We start from the raw sequence: 20,487 nt of genomic DNA, 5'->3' as shown, positions 1-20,487 counted from the left end.
ATGGCCTTACCGGGAAGAACAATTTGATACTCGTCGCTTATAAACGAAACTCACCAATCCTAATCAGCTTGAAATGATCCAAGTACCCTCCTCGGTAACATCGGCACTACAAGAAAACGAAAAAGTTGTCTTTGTGCTCACATCACAATGGGCAAGTTCTAAAATTAGCAGCAGTAGCACGAGCATCAATCGAATAAGAGGGCGTCCGTTAATCGGAGAGCCCCGTAGCACATCGGACATTCTTGCATTCCAATTACCCAGCGGACTCGCGCGCCTATGTGCACGCCGCGCTGCATAATTTACCATTTCGCAAACACACGCGCGTCGAGCGTCATTAGCTTGAAAGCTTCGAAGCGATATCTCGCGCATGCTACGGCCAGGCTAACAGCGATCTTGGCTCATTACACCGACTTATAGCCATCATCTCTTTCTCTATCTCTCTCCTTTATCAAGAAGCCTTTTTCCTGCCCAACGACTAATTAGCTCCGTTCGTTCTATCCCACTTAATAACTACTCGCTTGAATCTTTTATACTTAACTGGCACTCTCGCGGCCGAATAAAAATTAATAGGAAATTAAGGCAAGCAGCAGTTACAACAAGCCTTTCATTATTGATGGTTAAGATTTATGAGGGTGGGTGTTGGCATGGTGTGTATTACTGTCACGGGAATCCACTGATACGCCAGTGCCTCTCTCTCTCTCGGCGTGTTTTGTGCGAACCGGGAAATTGCTTGGTCGCATGATTTTCGACTAAATCCATTGTTTTATTCATCGGCTTGATGTGCTCTCAGCCAGCCGCTACTGATATATTGCTTTTTAACTATTCAATGCCTTTCCCGCGTTACTTTCACTCAAATTCACCAGATTCCAAAGCCAAATCGCAAACATAGCCACGATATACTCGTCCATCCATTAGACCTTTTTCCTTGCACCTGGAAAATGGATGCGACTCATATGCGAAAACTTGGATGAAGAAGAACTAATGAAGAAAATACACTTGCTGAGTAATCAAACTATTTTTGTACAACGATAAAAAATGCCTTTTTTCAAGATTGAAATATTTTTTAAAGAATCAAAAATATACTCTATACTATTTTTTCTTCTTGCATCTATATACGATCTTTCGTTCATCTGCTCGGTGCACATTTTTATTTACGAGCATAGCTATTACGTTATAATTTTTGATTGAAGCTCTCCATTTTATTACAATACTTTTTTGAAACAAGAAAATACAAACCAGTGACTAGATTAATCTACTGTTTGTTTTTGATATACTCTTATTCGTTTATTCTACAGTAATATTTGCTCAAATGTACGAACATTTTTGGTTAGAGAAAAGCCCGCAATCATATCTGCATTGTAATTTCGTAAAAGAAACGAATATCTGCATGGTAATATTTGCTTGTGAAAAATAAATTTATTAAAAACAAGTCTTCATTTAATCACTCTACGACTGTGTTTTTCGAATCTCTACGTATCATTGTGCAAAAAGAAACAACGGTTCGCAATATTTCTACTATGAAGGTGGCATAGACACTGAGTAAACTCACTTATTTGTCACTTAGCTAGTCCGCAATTTGCTCTTCGTTTGGATAGGATTATTTGTAGCTGAATATGTATGAAAGTCGCATCAGCTCCCTAGCAGCCGCTCATATGGCTGACTCTGCTGTGTAAGCTAGCATATTTTCATACTAAATGTGATCAAAACGTTGCCGATATGTACAGCGTGTTAGTCTGCCTGCTAATTGCGCGACACTTCTCGCGTTGACGAGACTATGTAATCGAATAGAATCTTACCAATTAATCCAAGCTTTGTCGACGTGACCGCGGTTTCTGCATAAATAACGAAAAGATCAAGGATTAATAACTTCTTATTATAATTCTAACTAATAATTCGACTCTATGATTGAAAAACATCTAGTAAGTGTTGATTAATTTTTGTTCTTGCGCTAATTCTGCTGTTTTCTTAGACAAGAAAAAGTAGTCTGTACAAAGCGGTCCTTTCCGAACGCGAGCTTGAATTAATTGTCGTCCACTGCGTGGTATTTGCTGCCTCGTGCAAGTTTGCGAGTATTTTGGAATGCTGCTTACAGCGTAGCTCGCCAGAGGATGTAGAACTGTTGCTACGCCGGGATTAAATTGGATTCCAAGATTCTCACTTCGTGCTTTACTGCGATTGAGTGCGTACTCTGTGCGCATTCATCTACGAATTCCCCACTTTGTTTTTGCGCATCTAATTGAGTTCGTTACGATAGAAAAACACCTACAGATGAGATAAAATTTATGTTTCGGTAAGAAACGCACTTGCGTAAAGAGCTCCAGTTCAAATGAGTATTGCGTAACTTAAGAGAGAGAATGAAAAAAAAGTTATTGTCGTTTAAACGTATGGGCAGTAAAAGCAATAGTCTAGAGACGCGGTTTATTCAAAACTCATGAAACACCGCTGGACAAGACTAAGAGACAGTCGACAAAAAAGAGAGAGCGAAAGATAAAAAGGATACGAATGGCTGGAATGCAAAAATAAATAATAAAAAAAAAAGAATGATATTTCGCGTCGGATGAACGAACGAGTACGCGTGCTTTTTGGGCAGATTTTTTTTTCTTTTTCTCTGCGTCGAAATAAATACTACATACGTAGACACGCGTGCGCGAGATTTATGAAAAATTCATCGAAAATCATTTCGGAAAATCGCTTTTACGAATGCACATCTGCTCAAATAAACAGTACACCCGCATGTCTATACGAGCGATATTTATTGTTTGCTTTGTCTTTCTCATCGCCTTTCAAATTATTCAACTTTGAACGCTATGCAAAAGGCTACCGTGCATTAATTTAAAACGATTTTCCAGGATTTGCACTTTACTCGACGAACGCGGCTTTGGGCTCATTTTTGATTAAAGATGTTCTGACTATTCATCGTAGGGATGTAGCGTCGGAGCTGTATAAAAGAAATGCTCGGCGCTGAAGGCGAAAACAAAGATACAGGCAAGCCCTGGCAAATATGGGCGCTCGAGCGCAAATTTTAATCAGTCAAGCGTCCGCGGCCGGGTAGTAGCAGGCTGCAAGCATAAATGCCAAAGCACACGCCGTCCTGCAACTGATTAAAGATAAAAAGTGCAGCGAATGGCCTTTCGAGTTTACTCTGGCTGTTGCACTTTTTTTACGATGGCGGCCTGGCCGTGTCATTAATAGAGTGCAGTTAAGCCAAGCGTAGCTAGTAGCTGCAACGTTGGCAACCAAGTTGTTGCTGCTGCATCGACGCCCGAATTATTGATGTCACACGGCGCGTGATTAATTCACGGCTTATCTTCCCGCATGCTCTTCGCGGTATCTTCTCTCGCTCCCTGCTGCGGTATGCTTGCAAGCAACAGACTCTCGTTCGCGGATAGAGCGCTTTTAATTAAGTTCACCAGCTATGTGGACGCAAAAGTTGTGCCCTGCTGTTACTGCTATCGAGCATCGTGTTGTTCTCAACTTCACCGTACGATACTTGAATTCTATCTATTGTGCTTCTATGTATGGCTCTTCTGCAGCTGTTGCTCGCCTCTCTCTTTCTCTCTCTCTCTCTCTCTCTCTCTCTCTCTCTCTCTCTCTCTCTCTCTCTCTTTTGCTTTTTTCTGCGATCGTGATTTTTGATAGCGAGTTTGGAAGGTTATTCGTTGTTTTTCTTGTTTTGCAGTTTTCTCGAAACAAACACACATGGTTTCTAAAGTTCTCTTCTAGTTATTCTTTTTTTACGCATGAAAAACAAATTTTTTCTACAAATGTATACGGATTTTGGTAAATGTTACGCTGAAAAAGGGAATACGATGACGTTAATTGTTCTATTCAGAAAAGTTCAGCGAGAAACAATGGGAAACAGCATTTACAAAAGAAAAAAGAAGAATTTCAACAAAGACTGTTTTGAACAAAAGAATGACCTTTTGATAAGTTTCTTTGCAGAAACTTTCCATTGAGCAAACAAGATCATACAATACAATAATGTTAAATTAGCAATAATTAGGTTCAAGAATATTTTAGATCTTTCGGGTATGCCGCATAAATAACATGTTTAATTAACAAATACAATACGGTTACTGCAATGTCTATTATGATAATGTATATCTTTAGTGCAAGGATGTAGGTCACTGCATGAAAGCGAATTTATAATGGTTTTCTATAGCTATGATTGCTGATTCGTTTGCTGCATGTGCGATATTATACCTTATGTGGAATATGCCTAAATATGTTCAATCACATATTTCATATAGATGACATTTTAAACTATATTTCATATTATTTTGCAAATCTATTCTTAAATATACATTGAATCATCATCGTTTCGTTTTATGCATTTCTTGAGGACTACAGAAAATAATTATACTTCTGAAACTAGAGATACAACATGAAATTTAGGTACAATCAGAAGATTCAATAGAAAATGAAGTCTGTTACATTTTGGAGGTGCCTGCACATCGACCGCAGGAAGTTAAAAGACGTTATTTGTACAAATGGACTGTAGTGGTGTGCACATTGGCGAAGTTTAAAACCAAACGAGATGCATTCTCGGCAAAGGCAGCAGCGTGGTTTAATCGGCATTTATTCAAAAGGCCGAGTTTAATGGCCACCGCAACTAAATTACCCCTATCTTAGTCTGGGAAAAACCATGGCAATTAAGAATCATTCCTACCGTTTTGATCAATTTTACGCTCGCCGCGCAAAATATCCTTTCTATAATAAGCAAATTTAATGTTACATTTATGCAATTAGATTAACTCGTGAGCGTCACGATGCGAAATACGATATTTTCAAATTCTGCAGTGTCACGAAGGCATTTTATCATTACGAGATAGTTTGTTGCAATAAAACGGGCAACAAAAATACCTCTTTCGCAGCGCTACCGTATAAAGGTAAAAAGCTTCACATATATTTACAATAAGGAAGGGTAAAATATACTTAAGTATACAATGTCATATGTATAAAAGGCACTGGAGAATTTGGGCAACAGAGCGATTTATTATCGACGTGCAATCAGAAAGTATTGACCGCGCGGATACGAGAGAGAAGGCGAGAAGGAAAGACCGCGAGTTATATCAGCAATTATCGTAGTTTTCTTTCTTTGCGCGTGCGACGTATTGTTCCAACGGCTCAAAGAAACGAAGAGAGAGAGAGAGAGAGAGAGAGAGAGAGAGAGAGAGAGAGAGAGAGAGGACTAGATGACTGACGGGATACGTGTTTTCTTTTCTGAGTCGACTTGTTACAGCTGGAGCAGCTACTGTTATGTTCACTCGATCGGAACGTTGTTTCAGAGATATTTCTTTTATTCTCTTAATAGAGTAAGGTCATTAGACTTCGTTAGGAGTCAGTTGCATTATTTTTAAGTTTCCGAGCGTGTATATTAAGACTTTTTACGAAAAAAGTGCCATGATTCGAGGCAATTTTTAGAATGTTCAAATAGTGTTTTTACCGAAGCCAATTAAAAGCTTCATTTTTCATGGATTTTTAATAAAAATTTTTAATTATGAGAAAAAGAACATTAATCTGATTTCAAATTAGGTTATACGAGTCGTTTAAAACTGTATTTCAGCTTATTTTTTACATGAAATTTAAATCCTTATTAAGTTCTAGAAACATATAAATTTTACCTATATAAATGATTTCTGAAAGGGTGAATAGTTCCATCAAAAAATTAAATAAAATATTGTTTCGAACTTTAAAAAAATTCATAAAAAGTCATATTCTTTTACTCGTTTGGATTGGATCCTGCTACGGACCAAAAAAGGATATCATTATCATACCATGGTCTCAAGTATTTTTACGTTTCAAATATCTGGCGAAATAACAAAATAGAATTGACGAATTTTTTCATGCAATATTTCACTCATAATTTTCTCTTTAAAATTCGTTTAAGTTAGTAATGAAATAGATTTCAGTCAAATACTCGCCAATGTCTAATAGCTGCTTATAAATAACTTCGTGAAACTAGATGTATATAAGTAGTTAATTCAGCACTCTGTCAGAAACAGTTTTGCAAGTTTCAGTCGAATCAAAAGCTAAACGTGCATTACACGCCAACAACTATAACGCGCACTCACTTATGCCTTAAATCTTTGCCAACGAAATGTTTCCTAGATTTCTGCACCAATTAGCGCATTGTTTGAGCTTAAACCCGGTCGAACTATCATACTTATAAGTAGAAGTAATTCACAGTTAAACTTTTGCCTCGCAGACGACGTTCAGGTATATAATATATACTACCTCGTTGTTTATTTTCACCTCTCTCCCTGTCGCCCTTTCTCCCTCTCTCTCTTCCAAGCAAAGTTTCGCACCCTTGGTATCCGCATACACGCTAATTAAAACTTGTCGACTTGCGCATACTCATGGCATGAGAATCAATCGCTACGCGCGAGCAAAGCGCGAAACATCAAACGAGCAATATATCTATAGTCGTTGAGCTTGCGATCGAATTAGCCAATTAAGCTCGAAGGGGGAGTGCCAATCAGTTGAATGAAAAGTCGCGTCGTGTAAAAATCACAGGTTGGCTTCAGTTGCAATGTACTGCAGAACTCTCGTAGGCGATTAATTGATTGTCGGCGTGCGGCTTTAAAACTCATCGATGCTCCGTTTTTAATGAGCGACACGCGTGCACGCGCCGGCTTTTGATTGATTGGCTAATGATTATTTGATATTTTTATATAGTTTCATGATTGATATTTGTATTTTGTTTCGGTTAAGCGTATTCCATGCTTGTATTTCATAATAAATATTGCATATTAATTTACCAGGATTAATTGCTTTCCTTCGACATGTTGCGTTGAATTGCGAATCATGCAACTGCCGATATAAAATATTGGTTATGCCGTTTTTGGCAAAATAGCTTCAGTTCCGCAAGGATAGTATTTTGCAAAGGATCGAATTCAATTTAATTTCCTAATTTTCTTTTGTTGTTACTCGTCAAACCATTCCATGTATATGAATTTCCATTTTCATTTTAAACTCGTAAATTTCGCCTCGGCACGAAGAACAATAAGCGTTACTCGTCGTAATTATTCGACGTGAAAAGCGATAGCTATGAGCTTTGTTAGAATAAACCGATATTTCAACATCATGCTGCGAGTTGAGTTTCGCAGATAAATTAAATATAATTCAAATCTCACCCTTTCTTCATTGCAAAAGACTGATACGAAAATATAATATTACACGACTAACTGTCTTTTGTCTTTGTTACACCTACGTTGTATACCGAACATTTATTGCATTATGCTGCATTTCACGAAGAAATTAAATTACACCGTTGTAGCGATGTTACAAAGTATATTATGTTCATTGTGATCGATAGTTCATACGTATGACATTTTACACAGAAGATAAAAATTGAATTAAGCTTTATATGTATGTATGAGTATATATTTAGGCTCGCATTGATCAAACTAGAATCAATTGCAATGCACATAACCATGATCGAGCTAATCGAGTGTCTCGCGAATTACAGAACGCGCAGCGCGGGCAAGTGTTAACTAATAACTACTCCTACCAAGACAAGAGCTAATGGCGTCCAATGGCGATCTCTCTCCCGATTTAATTGGTTCGCTCGAGCCAAGAGAGCGGGGAGGGAGCACATCTGCATAGATTGCGCAGGAGGAAGCCACGTGTTTGCCACGCGCCCGGAGAGAGAGTGAGAGACAGTGAACACAAAGGGGCAACCCCTTACCGCCAAATGACGAGTGGGGTCTAATCAACGGCTTTCATTGTACTTGTTTGCCAGCCCATCTGTACGCGAATAGCTGTAGATTGTTGTCTTTCGCTGTAAACGCTTCACTCGGTCGAAAGTAGTTGTTTACTATCGTCGAGCCGCTTCATTGAACCTTAATGCCACAGGATTTTTCGTTACGAGGCGAGCCGTTCATGTTTCATTCTATTATATCAATATTAATACGCATATGAAGCCTCGCATGATTTCGAATCATTTTTATCTATTTGCGAATATCAGATCTCCGTGCATATGTATAGTGTAACTGCGCAAGATAATGACGCCCGGTTGCGAAGCCCTATATGATAATGATCGTAGGTCGTTCGAGGCACGCACGACGGTAAATTCAATTAGCTTATTAGCACTATTTATCAAGAGTACTTTATCACTATATCAACTTACGATTAACTGTTGATTTATGATATGTGAAATTCAATCAGTTAACAAATGCCGGCGCTTGCGTTCGTCCGCTTTGATCGTTTGTCACTGATTTCAATGAGACTCCAAATTATATTTCAATCATTAGATATTTCATTTGTTGTATGTGCTATAGTGATATTGATTTTCAAAGACTCGCTGATGGATATTAGGGACTGATATTAGTTTTAAATCTATTAATTACGTGCAAATATTCTAGCATAGCTTCACGGTGCACGTCTACAGCAAATCAGCAATATGGAATGAAATATATATACATATATACATCAGTCGTCGAAGAGAATTATTCGCAAGTGCGTCAAACGAAACCAGAGCCATTCGCGCCTCTCGCTGTCTGTTGTCCGCCCTTTTCCCCTCGCTCTATGACACAAAGCGATTGTCGACCGGTATAAAGCCACAAAACGGTGGCTAAAGTAGCGCGAGTCGCAAATCAGCGCTTCCCCTCTTCCCCGTTACGTCTGGCTCAGACCCCACTGGCAGCAGCACTGGCGGCACAACAGCGTAAATTGAATAATTGCTCTTTACCCGACACCAGACTCGAGGCTTACTCTCGTTCCCCACTGAGTGAGAGTGTACTACTGTACGTTGAACGCTTGCTGATTGTCAATTTTTTAAGAGACAACAACGCTCTCGTCGCCTCTTCCAAATGCGTTTTTCCACCGACAAAACTCGCGCGCCTTGTGCTCTTCAAATGCATTTTAATCCCTTTCATTTCAGGGAATTAAAGCGGAATAGTGGCGCTCAACGCCGCTATTTTAACAAGGCAACAGCGCAATTGCTGGGCATACATATTCCACTCGTTGGAATTTTTTCGAATTGAAATCAGCTAGAATGTTCATTATGTATATGTATATCAGTGTATTATTTGACGAAATTTATTTTTCACTGCAGAGCACTTGGCGCGCCGAATTTACGGGAAAAATATTGATGTGCTTTATGAGGCGTCGTGAAAACACATGGGAATATTCAATATCTGTTGGCTATGCGCGAGCCTGTAATAACTTAAAGCTAACAAAACCGTATAAATATTAAAATCTCTTCTCTCGTGGCTGAAGGAAAAAAATGGAACGTGTAATTTTCATAGGCAGTGCGTGTATACCTTATTGACCTGATTAAATCTATCGGTGAAACATGCATGCGGCGAAATCTGAAATTTACAGTTTTTTATCTGCTGCCTGCGCGCCTGCCACCGATGTATCGTATAATACGTACTCACGCGCCACTGGACTGAGAAAAAAAGAGAAATAAAAACCGATCGACACCGTCATAATCCGCCAAAGTAGGGATTTAAGCGTTCGCCAGATCGTAATACCGCTATTGTAAATCATTTATGCAAATTGCCCTCGCGGCGGCTACACCATCTATATGTCCATGAAAATGTATAGCTCAAGATTGCCAACAGAAAAAAAGAAGAATGAAGAGGGACGTTTCGGAGTAAAAGAGAAAATAGGGCTAAATTAAGTATGCAATATTCGCTGCTATCGCTGCGTCTAGTCGACCAAGCAAAGTTTAAAAGTTATGAGCGAAGGATCTATATGATAGTGTTAGGAGTGAAAACTCGCGTTCATCCGTAATAAATGTCTTTTCTACATCGAAATCACTTTCGCTTTATTGCTCTTTTAGTATTTTATGCTAAAATAAAGTTACGTAATTTCAAGATTGTACGTATGCTCCAGTTATCGACCTATGTGTCGCTCCTCACACGCTGCTATTATTTAGTTAGTAGATATTTTGTATTAGTAATGTTTGTTATTTGCCGTTAATTATAATTTATTTCCGTACCAATACTCGTGCACTGGGAACCTTAGAGTATCCCATTCAAATAAATTTCTGACGAGACATGAATTTCGTTTTGAAATCCATTCAAACTCATTCAAAAGCAATGGGATTTAGCTTATAACTCGGAACAATAAGTTAACAAGGATTTGTCTTGAATTCACATCGACAGTTCGTAAAGCGTTAAGAAGCATAAATTGTAACGTAGTTTTAAAATATGTAATATAGAGAAAAAGAATTTCCAATTAATGATCTCATTAGATACTGCAGAGTTCCTGCAAAAAACTTGATAAAACTTGTTTGTCTCACTTTTCACATCTCATATGATACACGAGTCACAGTAAACAGAAAAAAAATGAAATAGTCAAAGTCCTGAAACAATCTCTCAAACGGCAGACGCGTCAGGCTCAAAGCGAAATACCAGTCAAATTCTCTTTCACTCGTATACGTTTCACATCGCCCCTTGAACATTTCGTGCACTCGACTCTGCAACAGCGCGTCCAAAGTAATTCTTGCCAGTCGATGGGCGAGAAATGAAGACCCGTACGTGACTTCACGTTCGCGGTAGTCACTGGTCCGCGCCAATTTTCTCACTCGCAGCTGTCATCGATCAGCCGGGAAATCGCTCAACGATCAAGCACACTTGGCCGTTACGCTTTTGCACTTTAAATTTTCCCGAAGGGATAAGAATTCGAGACTTGTGAATTCTCGGCGAGGGCTGGACACGCAAGAGTACGTCGCGGAACCTTTTTGGAAGTAGGTCAGAATTTGGGCGAATCGATGCAAACCTTTCTACTCACTAGAACTCTCGAATGAAGCTTGTATTTATTGAAGCGAGCTTACACAAATAACATTTTACTTATGTATTTTCCATACATTTCGTGCATTTTTAATGAAATGAGCAAGAGCAAAACAACATCTGTAACGGAGCGTATAATTATATACGCATATAATGAAGCCGCTTGTTTCGCCCGACAACGTATCGAAATCTGATTGACGCTTCCACATGACGCGCACTCGTTCATCAGCGAAATTTACAAAAGCGTGTATGCACAGCATTGTAAAAACAAACATCTATTATCGATAAAACGAGCTCGTGCGAGGATCGCCGTCAACGCTCGCACATGGCAAATGATAATTAGCTCCGTCGAGCTGCTTACCCGACCAGCTCCATCTTGTGCGGTCGACATATACGCAAGCTCATTGAGTTTCAATCGGAACTACCATGGACTGCTGATCGATTTTCCTTCAAGAATGCAGCAGGAACCTGCTTCCTCACTCCTTCACTCTCGATTGACTTCTATTTTTTGATAGCGGTCCACGTCGAGTCTATTGAATGAGATACGTGTCTCAGCTGAGACCAACTTCTCGAGTGAGCGTTCTGTTTGGCTCAACGTTGCGATTAAATAGCTGATCAAGCTACAAGTGGATCTCGCTAATGCAACGTCGATTTTCATGCAATATAATTGCGTTTGAATAATGTCGAACAAGTAATTAGCAGAGCAATTCTCTTTGCTGAGAAATTGATCGAGCGCGATCGCAAAAGAAAAGTGGAAAGTTTATGCTTGGCTGCAAGATTAACTGAAAAACCGTGTGGCAAAAGGAGCTCGACAAGCGAACGCGCAGCTTAATCGGAAGCCATTAACCGCAGCGTCCAGCAGTAGCAACCGCAAGAAACTCCCTCTTCTCTCTCCCTCGCTCTCGAGTGGGAAGCGGAATTGTCTTTTGTTGTCGGGAGATAAAGACCACCGTCGAAAATGAATAAACGACCGCCATCTCAACCTTCCGATCTTGCCATACTGTCAGGTTATGTGTATTATAAAGTAAGATAAAAAATTTCGAGGCGTGCTCTGTGCTTTCCTAACGCTTGTCGCACGATTTACTCGCTCGCGATGGAGGTGTACTTCACGCATCACTTCACTTATAATTCATATGATTCATATATGTGCTTGCTTTTCAATTCGCTTCATTTCAATTTTATTTTCACGCTCGCGTGCGTAGATTTCAGTGATCGGTGATAACATCAAGAGCGCAAACAGATTTTCAAATGGGCACGAGTACGATCAAAAATCTGCAGCTAGTATATGGCATCGAAATCTGTCAACACGTTTGACCGATCAAAGATCGTGGAAAAGTATTTTTCGCTCAGATGGACTGACGCCGCTTGACAAAAGCACTCGCGGCCCATTCACGCGCGCGAAAACGCATGTCAAACGCAAGGCAAACATCAGATTAATAGCAGGTGATACGCAAGTGAGCATTTCGAAGATGCACTCAAAAGTAACCAAACAAACTTTGGCGTACTGTACGCAATCAATTTCATTTCTAATTCAATGAAACTGCGCGCGCGGGAGAGTTGTAGTAAATGCGAGCGAGCGCACGCGAACAATTAGAACTAGTTAGTGTCAGATGATCCAATCTATTTGAGCCAGGCTAGCTGTCAGTGCTTGAGGCAGTGAGAGAAAGAAGAACCTCTCTGCCGCGGACTAAAGTAGGTTAATCACGAGGTGCGATTATTCGCAGCAAGCGCAGAGTTAAATTATTTAAGCGACGCTCGCGACTAAGCGAGAGGGCCAAAACAAATCCGACGCGCAACGAGTATAAGTGGAAATTTTAATTAGTTGCTCAAGCCATTTGCCGCTCTGCCGCGTTTTCCTCTTCACACGCAGTTTTCACGAGTGCAAGCTCCTTTATATCTTGCGCTTTGTATCACTCATTGAGCTTCTCTCTCTCTCTCTTTCTGTCATTAAGCCGACAAAATAATTTCCCAATAAGCTAGATAATGTTTCCTTTCTTTTAGTCAGATGTATTTCTTTTTCATTTCAAAGGGCTTTACGTTATTGGAAATGAAAATAGGATTTGGAAAAAAATACGGCTGGATGCACTTTGTGAAAAGAGAACGTTGTTCGCATCTTTTAATTAAGAGAAACGGATTCATTGTTATTTTAAGCTCGTCGAATAAATGATGTCCTTGTTATAAACTCGTAAGCTCATTTAACTCTGCACCCAAAGTAAATTTTGCACGTACCCATATGACTAGGTCAAAACGATTCCATGGATCTTGAATATCCAAACTTAATAGGCAGTAACAAGAACGGAAGAAAAAGATAATACTTTATAGTACGCGCGCTTATGGTTAAGTGCAAATAGAGCTTTCATTTTTCGGCGGCTGGGCGCAATGTTTGGAGTAGCAAGGGAGACTTAGTTTGCCGTGAAAATAGCTTACTTTAGGTGAATTTCAAGTGCCTGCTTAAACTTCCGGCACGTATATAAAGGTTAAGTCGTTGGAAAAACACTTTTCATCATAACACACGCGTGTAGATCGCAACGCCATTAAAATTCTTCTCCGTGCTGTTTCAATGGAGCGTAGGCATACGCAAAAGCATGCAGTGCGTCGGGAAAAAAGCAAGAGGAGGCAGAAGTGGAAGCAAGTTTGAAATATAACAACGCTGTAAAAAGCAGGGAGAGCCGCTCGAGAAGGATCCCACTCTCTCTACATACATATATACGTATATATATATATGTATATATGTATGTATATGTATGTGTATGTATATATATACGCGTGTGGTTATATTTTGCGAGCAGATTGTGCTTTATGCGCTAGAAAATTTTTACGACTTTCGACAATATGACCTGCAAACGCCTATTTCCATGCACTAAACTACTCCCGAGACCGAGAAGGTGAAGTTGTTCTAAGGTTGAAACTTCGTAATTAAAGTGCTGCGATGTCTTCGTTTAGACTTTGCGCGCGAGTGCGTGTTGCTCACAACAGATGTGAGTTTAACGTTTCACACATATGTCGGAGAAAGAAAAGCTTTTCCACGTTTATACTTTGCGGCTTGTTTCAATGTATGATGCGTCTGTACGCGTATTCGACATCTCTTAAGAGTTATCATTAAAAACCAAGCTTTCGTCTCTCGCGTGTGCTTTGATCTTACAAGTATGTCTCCCTCTTTCCTATTGTCGAGGCAATCTAAATAATGCAAACGTAGGAGAGAGCATGCAAATACGCATATTTGCAACCCAGCTAAATTTTGCACACTGCATTCTCGCGTACGCATTTCAGTTCTCTTTCGGTGCTACTGCACTTCCTAAAAGGTTTTCGCTCTTTACGCGACGACTGTTTACACAAACGCCACCGAGGCACTAATCTTACGCTGTGTCAAGTTAGATTTCGTCTGTTAAAAGTCAAGCAGATCCAACATCAAATCATAACTCATTGGAATTGGCATCCCTCGTGACAAGCAGCGCGGTAAAATGGTGAGTAATGATCACGTGTTCCCGAGGATCAAACAAAACAAAAAAGCTCTGTCGCAACTCACGCACAAAAATATCACTCGTAAAAAAGCGTAGAGGAAGAAGAAAAAAAAACAAACAAATCGCGCTCCCACGACCGACTGCATTTATTCATCTATCAAAGCATGAGCGAGCGTCACAGTTGGTACTCCATCAACACGGCAGCGGCAGCATCTGTTGGCGCGTAAATCATGGCTTCGGGGTTTGGTGTTTTTTCTTTCAAAATCTACTCACGCCTGCCCTCGCCGATCTCCTTGGCTCTTAATGCGATGACAGCAGTGATCGTGTAACAGCACAAAAAATACCAGCATCCGCTGATAATGGCAGTCGGCATGACTGTCGAATATCGCTCACTCGTATTTTAGCACGTTTGCTTTCGTTCCTTTGTTTGTTTGCGTTTATGCGTCGAGGTGTTGCTAGAGCCGCGGCGGCATTGCGCGCGACTTGCCGGTATGGCGCGCGCGAGCCGACTGAAACACAGTTTCGCGCGCACTGCGGCTGCTGCTGCTGCTCCTGGATCTACACACGCTTTCTCTCTCTTTCTCTCTCTCTCTCTCTCTCTCTCGCTCGCTCCGCCAGCTGCGGCTGCGCTGTCGCCTGCATATAGTACTATCCTGAAGATGTTTATACCGTATCTATCCCCGCACTGCATGGTTGCTGTTGCTTCAAAGGGAAGAGTACGTTTTTGACGCGCGAGTGAGCGATTCGTCGTGTCTGATCGTACGTTGATTCATACTACTGTGCTCTCCATATGCAAGGCTTGCGAGATGTAGTGCGCAACATGTTTGGCTGCTCGACTGCTCAGCTAATTAGACGATGCAGCTTAGCAGTGCATCGAATCTAGTTAATTGATGTTCGATTAACGTTTGTTCTCTCTCACAGGATTCTGCGTAGATATACATATACAAGTGAGGCGAGACAAGTTAGTCTCGTGTGTGGTTGCGACGCTTCAATGCTTCATTGTACATATATCTGGATGGTACTTTGATGAAGAATTTTTATTAAGATCAGACATTCACAAGTGAAACATAGTATGACGAAAGCAATGCAGCTTTTTTATTAAAAGCTTAATTTAAGCCGTTTGCTTTTATGAGAATATGGCTTATTATTACCGAAATAACGAAGGATTAAGTGTGTATTATTTTGGTGTTGTATATATTGTTATATATATCGGCGCCGAGTTTGCACAATTAGACTAAATTGGAGTACTTTGCGAAATCGCGCATGAATGATTTACTCTTTTAGCGAATGAATTTCCATGATTACGTCTGTGCTTCCGCGAATAATTTTTTCGGGAACTTGTATTGGATAATTCGATTAAACCTCACGAGTAATAATGCGTATATATCTACGTATACTCATCCTTACAATATAAAGTAGAGTTAAACTCCATCCGGCCAAAAAGCGGCAAAATCCAACCAAACATGCAATATGGACAAACATATACAGCCCGCGAATGCCATTGGCTCGAGGAAATAAATCCCGTCACCCCATGCAAATAAATTAACAACAAGTCAACATAAATTCACCGCATAATTACCGTTGAAAACAAAATCGAATAGAGAGCGCTTTACTTCGTGGAAAAAATCACGCAGCTCGAGCGCATAGTAGCAGTTGTAGCAATAATTAATTTTTTTCATTCGGGAAAAGTTTGTCCAAGGGAAAGAAATGAGAGAGAGAGAGAGAGAGAGAGAGAGAGAGAGAGAGAGAGAGAGAGAGAGAGAGAGAGAGAGAGAGGAAGGCCAGCTAATTCGCGCAAGAACGCGCATAAATCTTGGACGAAAATTTTCTGCACCGAGGCCGGAAGCCTGGCGGTGTGCATCATCTCGCACACACAGACGTATATATGCCTCTCACGGAAGTGACGGAAAAAGCTGGCCGCATAAATGACCGTCTCTACCGAAGCTGAACAAACAGACTCGAGCAAAGCAGTTATCTCGACTTTGCCACGCGCTATGATCTCTCTCTCTCTCTCTCTCTCTCTATAAATCTCGTTGGTACCTTTGACGCTTGCACTACTTCTGTTTTTCTCTTCTTCTTCGCGATGTCTTCTTTATTTTGATGTACGACGCAGCAATGGATATACTGCGATCGTTTATCTTACTGCTGCCACTATTACCTAAACCTTTGAATATATATCAAGGCAAAGCCTTTGTACATTTGGAAATGCTTGGTTGACTATGTACGCATAAAGTGATGTCTGACTGCACGCGGTTTCACCTACTTACAATTACAGTAGCGAGGTACCTATATGACTCTGCTCGAGAAATGATGGCCATGGATTTATGCAGTCATGCAGGCAACTTAAAAGTCGCGTAACGCAACCATCCGAAACTCGGACACGCTAGTTTTCGCAAAATGCGACCAACAGCTGTGCGTGCACATAATCGTAGTGAAAGTGGATTTAGTAGGCACACAGCTGCCTCGAGCGCGTGCGAAAAGTTCGGTAGGTGGGCGTGATAAAGGTGATTTAGCTTCTCTCTCTTTTAAGCGTGAGACTGCTGTTTTCCAATTGCAGCAGCAGTGCGCTGCATTTTCGACGAGCATCACTCATGCTGTTTTCGCACTCGCTATCGAAGACCCTTCTCCAATTGCTTGCGAATGATCGAGTCGTTGCTTGTTTTCGTGTGATCGATACGCGTTGGTTTAAGTATGTTTATACCTTGTGAACTAGAGCTCGTCGTCGTCATTAATTCCGTGGTGCTTAGAACGGATGCTCCATCGCGTATTAAACACAAGTAGCGTTCAGTTTTAGCGTTTCGCAACGACGGAACAACGAGGCGATACAGCAGTCGCACTAAAAATAATGAAGTAGCATTCACCATTCTCATTTTCCTAGTAGTAGTTGTAGCGTTAGTAACAGCACTACAAGAGCATTATTACAATCAGCGGTAAGTAGACCAAATCCCACGGCGAAAGTCGCGACCATTCGGAATAATATAAAGTTTAATTGAATGCCACGCATTTCTACTGGTTGGAAGCATTCAAAATATCTCGTACATCGAATTTTCCAGGCGAGCGCAGCGCCAGCGTCAACGGCAGCGGCAGCAGCAGCAGCGTCGGGGAGACAATAAGAGGGCAACGCTACTTGGAAGGATTAAAAGTCGGAGTCGGCGTTGTAAGCGTACGGTGTGCTCTGCTGTTGCTGTGTTTATATCTGGAAAAGTCATGGTCGACGCTACTACCGCTGCTTGGAAGTTTTAAGAGCAATACAGCAAAAGCCTGGAGAAAGAGGGACGGCACGTGCGGTGGCCACAATGTAAGAGGCGACCGCGACTGACTCTCTCCCTCTCTCTCTCTCTCTCTCTCTCTCTCTCCCTCCTCTCTCTCTCTGCGGTATAAACTAAATGAGGAGTCATAATTTTCACCGCTCCTCGCGCCATTACGCTTACTCTTTGTTATCTTGTCCTTGCTTTTTCTTTTTTCTGCCCGTAAAAAAACATTCGAAGATTCTCGTAATAAATTCAGAGAAGCGATCGTTCTAAGGCTATTTTAGAATTTTATTGCGTGAGAATGATTTCCATGCGATTTTCAAGTGTTTGATATGAGTTTTCTTGATTGAAGTATGGTGAATAATATAAATCAAATAGACGTAGAAAAATGCAAAAATTCATTCAAATAAATTTTTTTCTTATTTAATAACAAAATGTCATTCTAACGTTGGTTAAACAGACCAAGAAATCCCGAAAAATTCCATGAATACGCTTTCATAAATTAAACTACGTAATCTTCTCTCTTCTTCTCTCTTCCTCTTACTTCCAGTTAGAGCGGAGTGGGGCAAAAAGTAATAAAGAAATCAGTCTTTTGCCCACGCTTGAATCCCGCTTAGGACGCGTGCATATATCACGAGTCTACTCTGTCTCTCCCTATATCAGCGCGCCCCAACGTTCTATTTACCATCCCACTTCTCCTCTCTCTTCCTACTTTTCACTGCTCTTTAGCTTCTCTCTCTCTCTCTCTCTCCCTCTCTCTCTCACTCTCTCGACGCCATTGATTGCTAAGGGCGAAAAAGGGTAGCTGAGTTGACGTTGACGAGACATTTGTTTTCAACTGAAGGAGCGCAAGCGTATAAGAGTGGAGTGATGCTCGAGTGCTGCGACGAGAGCACCTGTTATGAATGCCACTTGACACGTTACTTTGTATGAAGACTCATTGTAACGCGCAAACCTCTACCTCCGCCCTTCATGTGCATATAGGTGTCGGTTATTAGTTTTTAGCTGGGCGTGTGCGTTTGTGTCGCGTGCGCCGAGGCTTCAAAAGAATCTTTCCCGTGAAATTTAACATTGCACGGAGCATATGCTTTATGGACCTTACGTTCTTCGTGGAAATTTACTGTGCTCTGTGTTAGTTTATAAAAACTTTTTGATTAAAATGTCTTGTGTGCATTTGGATATGTTCAAAAGTGACGTGTAATATTTCGTGCAAGTCTTATAGTGTCGTCTGTTCTACGGACAATAGACTTACTATTATGACTTATTGAAATACGTTATCATTGCTGAGAAATTGATTTTTTGTAGCCGATAGTTCGAGGATCCACAAAACAAGAAGCAACGTACGTGATATTATGTTTTTTTGAGTAAAGATACTAGTCCAAGTTCTTCAAGCGATCCACCTTGAGATTTACGGTAACGGTATCGAATATGGGAGAAGAAGAGTATATTGGAGATAAGGGCGTTTAAGGATCGCTATGTAGAACATGTGGATAGTAAATTTGAATCGGCAAATCCATGCCAAGCGATCGCGCATTTCTATCAAATTTTTATGTTCTCCCTCTCTCATGGTTATTCTCAAATATGCAAAGCTTCTTTATAATATTTTTTGCTCTCTTTCCTTTCGCGATCAGTATTTGGAATTTGTTTGATAGAGGGAATTGCTACGATGTTCGATGAATAAAAACTATATTTTCGATAACTCAGCACGCATCACTGAGCAACAAACAGTAAAAAAAGTGATTACCTTAGCACTTGCGTTTTGGTGTTTGTACATATATATGTAAGGGAATTTCTGGCGTGGAGAGGGAAGGCGAAAAATTCGCTGAAAGGCGAATGCAGAAGTTCTTATTTTTTTATATGCTGCGGGTCCCTCCCACGATGCGGAAAGTTCGACCCGCATAAATCGTCAAAGAAAATGTCTTAATTCCAGATGGGCTATATAGCTTCAACTTGCCCTGCAAGTTTTTCCTTTCGTTTCGTAACTGATGATTGCCGTTGAAAGATATTTGGGTTAAAAGAAATTTCGTGTGCCATCAACCTATTTGCGCAACTAAATTATATGCATACAGGATGACGAACGTTAGCGAGCAAAAGTTGTAGTTTGTTGCTCTAATTTTAGATTCCCTGTAAACGCGCGCGTGGTTGTATGTATGTGTTACTTTGTGACACTAAAACTCGGCAATCCTCCCGCGTTAAATCTACATGTGACCTCTCCCTCTCTCTCTCTCTCCTCTCTCTCTCTCTCTCTCTCTCTCTCTCCAACATAAGCTTACGTATGAGCTTCTCGTGTTTAAAATTTGCTTCGTCCTGATGTAGCTATTTACTTACAGTTTCATATGGATGTTGGTGAAACTCAATGAATGAGAATACGTCTGTCTGAATCAATTATCACAGTTAAAATGTGATTGCAAATGAGTCTATTTTAGAGAGTTTGCACTGCTGATTATAATAAAAGCTGAACAATGAATTGATCAGACAGAAATATTGGTAAGATTTTTCAGAACATTTTACAGTGCGTTACGAGATCGGTGTATATTCTCTTTCAAAATATTGGTGCTAAGTTTTATTGCTCATTAGTTATACGAATGATGAATTCCCGTCGAATTTCGACTGGCTCCAAATAGGACATCACAACCTTTTCTCTGCATCTGACATATGCACATATGCATAATGTAAACAAGCAATAAGTATGAGCGTTTAAATGAATGCCCTTAAATCACAATACATCAAGGAAAGCTATGCAAATAAATCACAATACGTCAGAATACATTCGAATAAAAAAAAGGCGGGCACACGCCATCTAAAGTTGATAGCTCCGCATCCGAACAGTATACGTTCCATTAGATTGCGGCGGAGCGAAACTGAGCTTCTGAGCGATAAATTGAACGCGTCACAAATAAATCAATTAACACTGACAATTTCTCTCTCAATCTGTCTTCCTTTCTCTTTTGAACGTTCAAAAAGCTACTGCGCTGCAGCATAAACTCTCTATCTCTCTACGGCGATTCTTTTCAGAGAGAGAGAGAGAGAGAG

The 20,487-nt window shown here is 40.5% G+C and overlaps 1 protein-coding gene across 1 annotated transcript in view; it reads right to left on the bottom strand.

Moving 5' to 3' along the window:
- Positions 1-14,707, bottom strand: part of LOC131674240 (suppressor of lurcher protein 1-like) — a 57,995-nt gene extending 43,288 nt beyond the window's left edge. Inside the window, exon 1 of the mRNA XM_058952783.1 lies at positions 14,477-14,707. Coding sequence (XP_058808766.1) covers positions 14,477-14,576 — 100 coding nt within the window. The 5' untranslated portion in view covers positions 14,577-14,707. The remainder of the gene's footprint in view (positions 1-14,476) is intronic.
- Between the last annotated feature and the right edge of the window lie 5,780 nt (positions 14,708-20,487).

The sequence above is a fragment of the Phymastichus coffea genome, unplaced genomic scaffold (assembly GCF_024137745.1).
Source record: "Phymastichus coffea isolate CEN01 unplaced genomic scaffold, Cenicafe_Pcof_1.1 PCOF00222, whole genome shotgun sequence".
Taxonomy (NCBI): domain Eukaryota; kingdom Metazoa; phylum Arthropoda; class Insecta; order Hymenoptera; family Eulophidae; genus Phymastichus; species Phymastichus coffea.
This window is presented reverse-complemented; position numbering and strand designations above follow the sequence as displayed.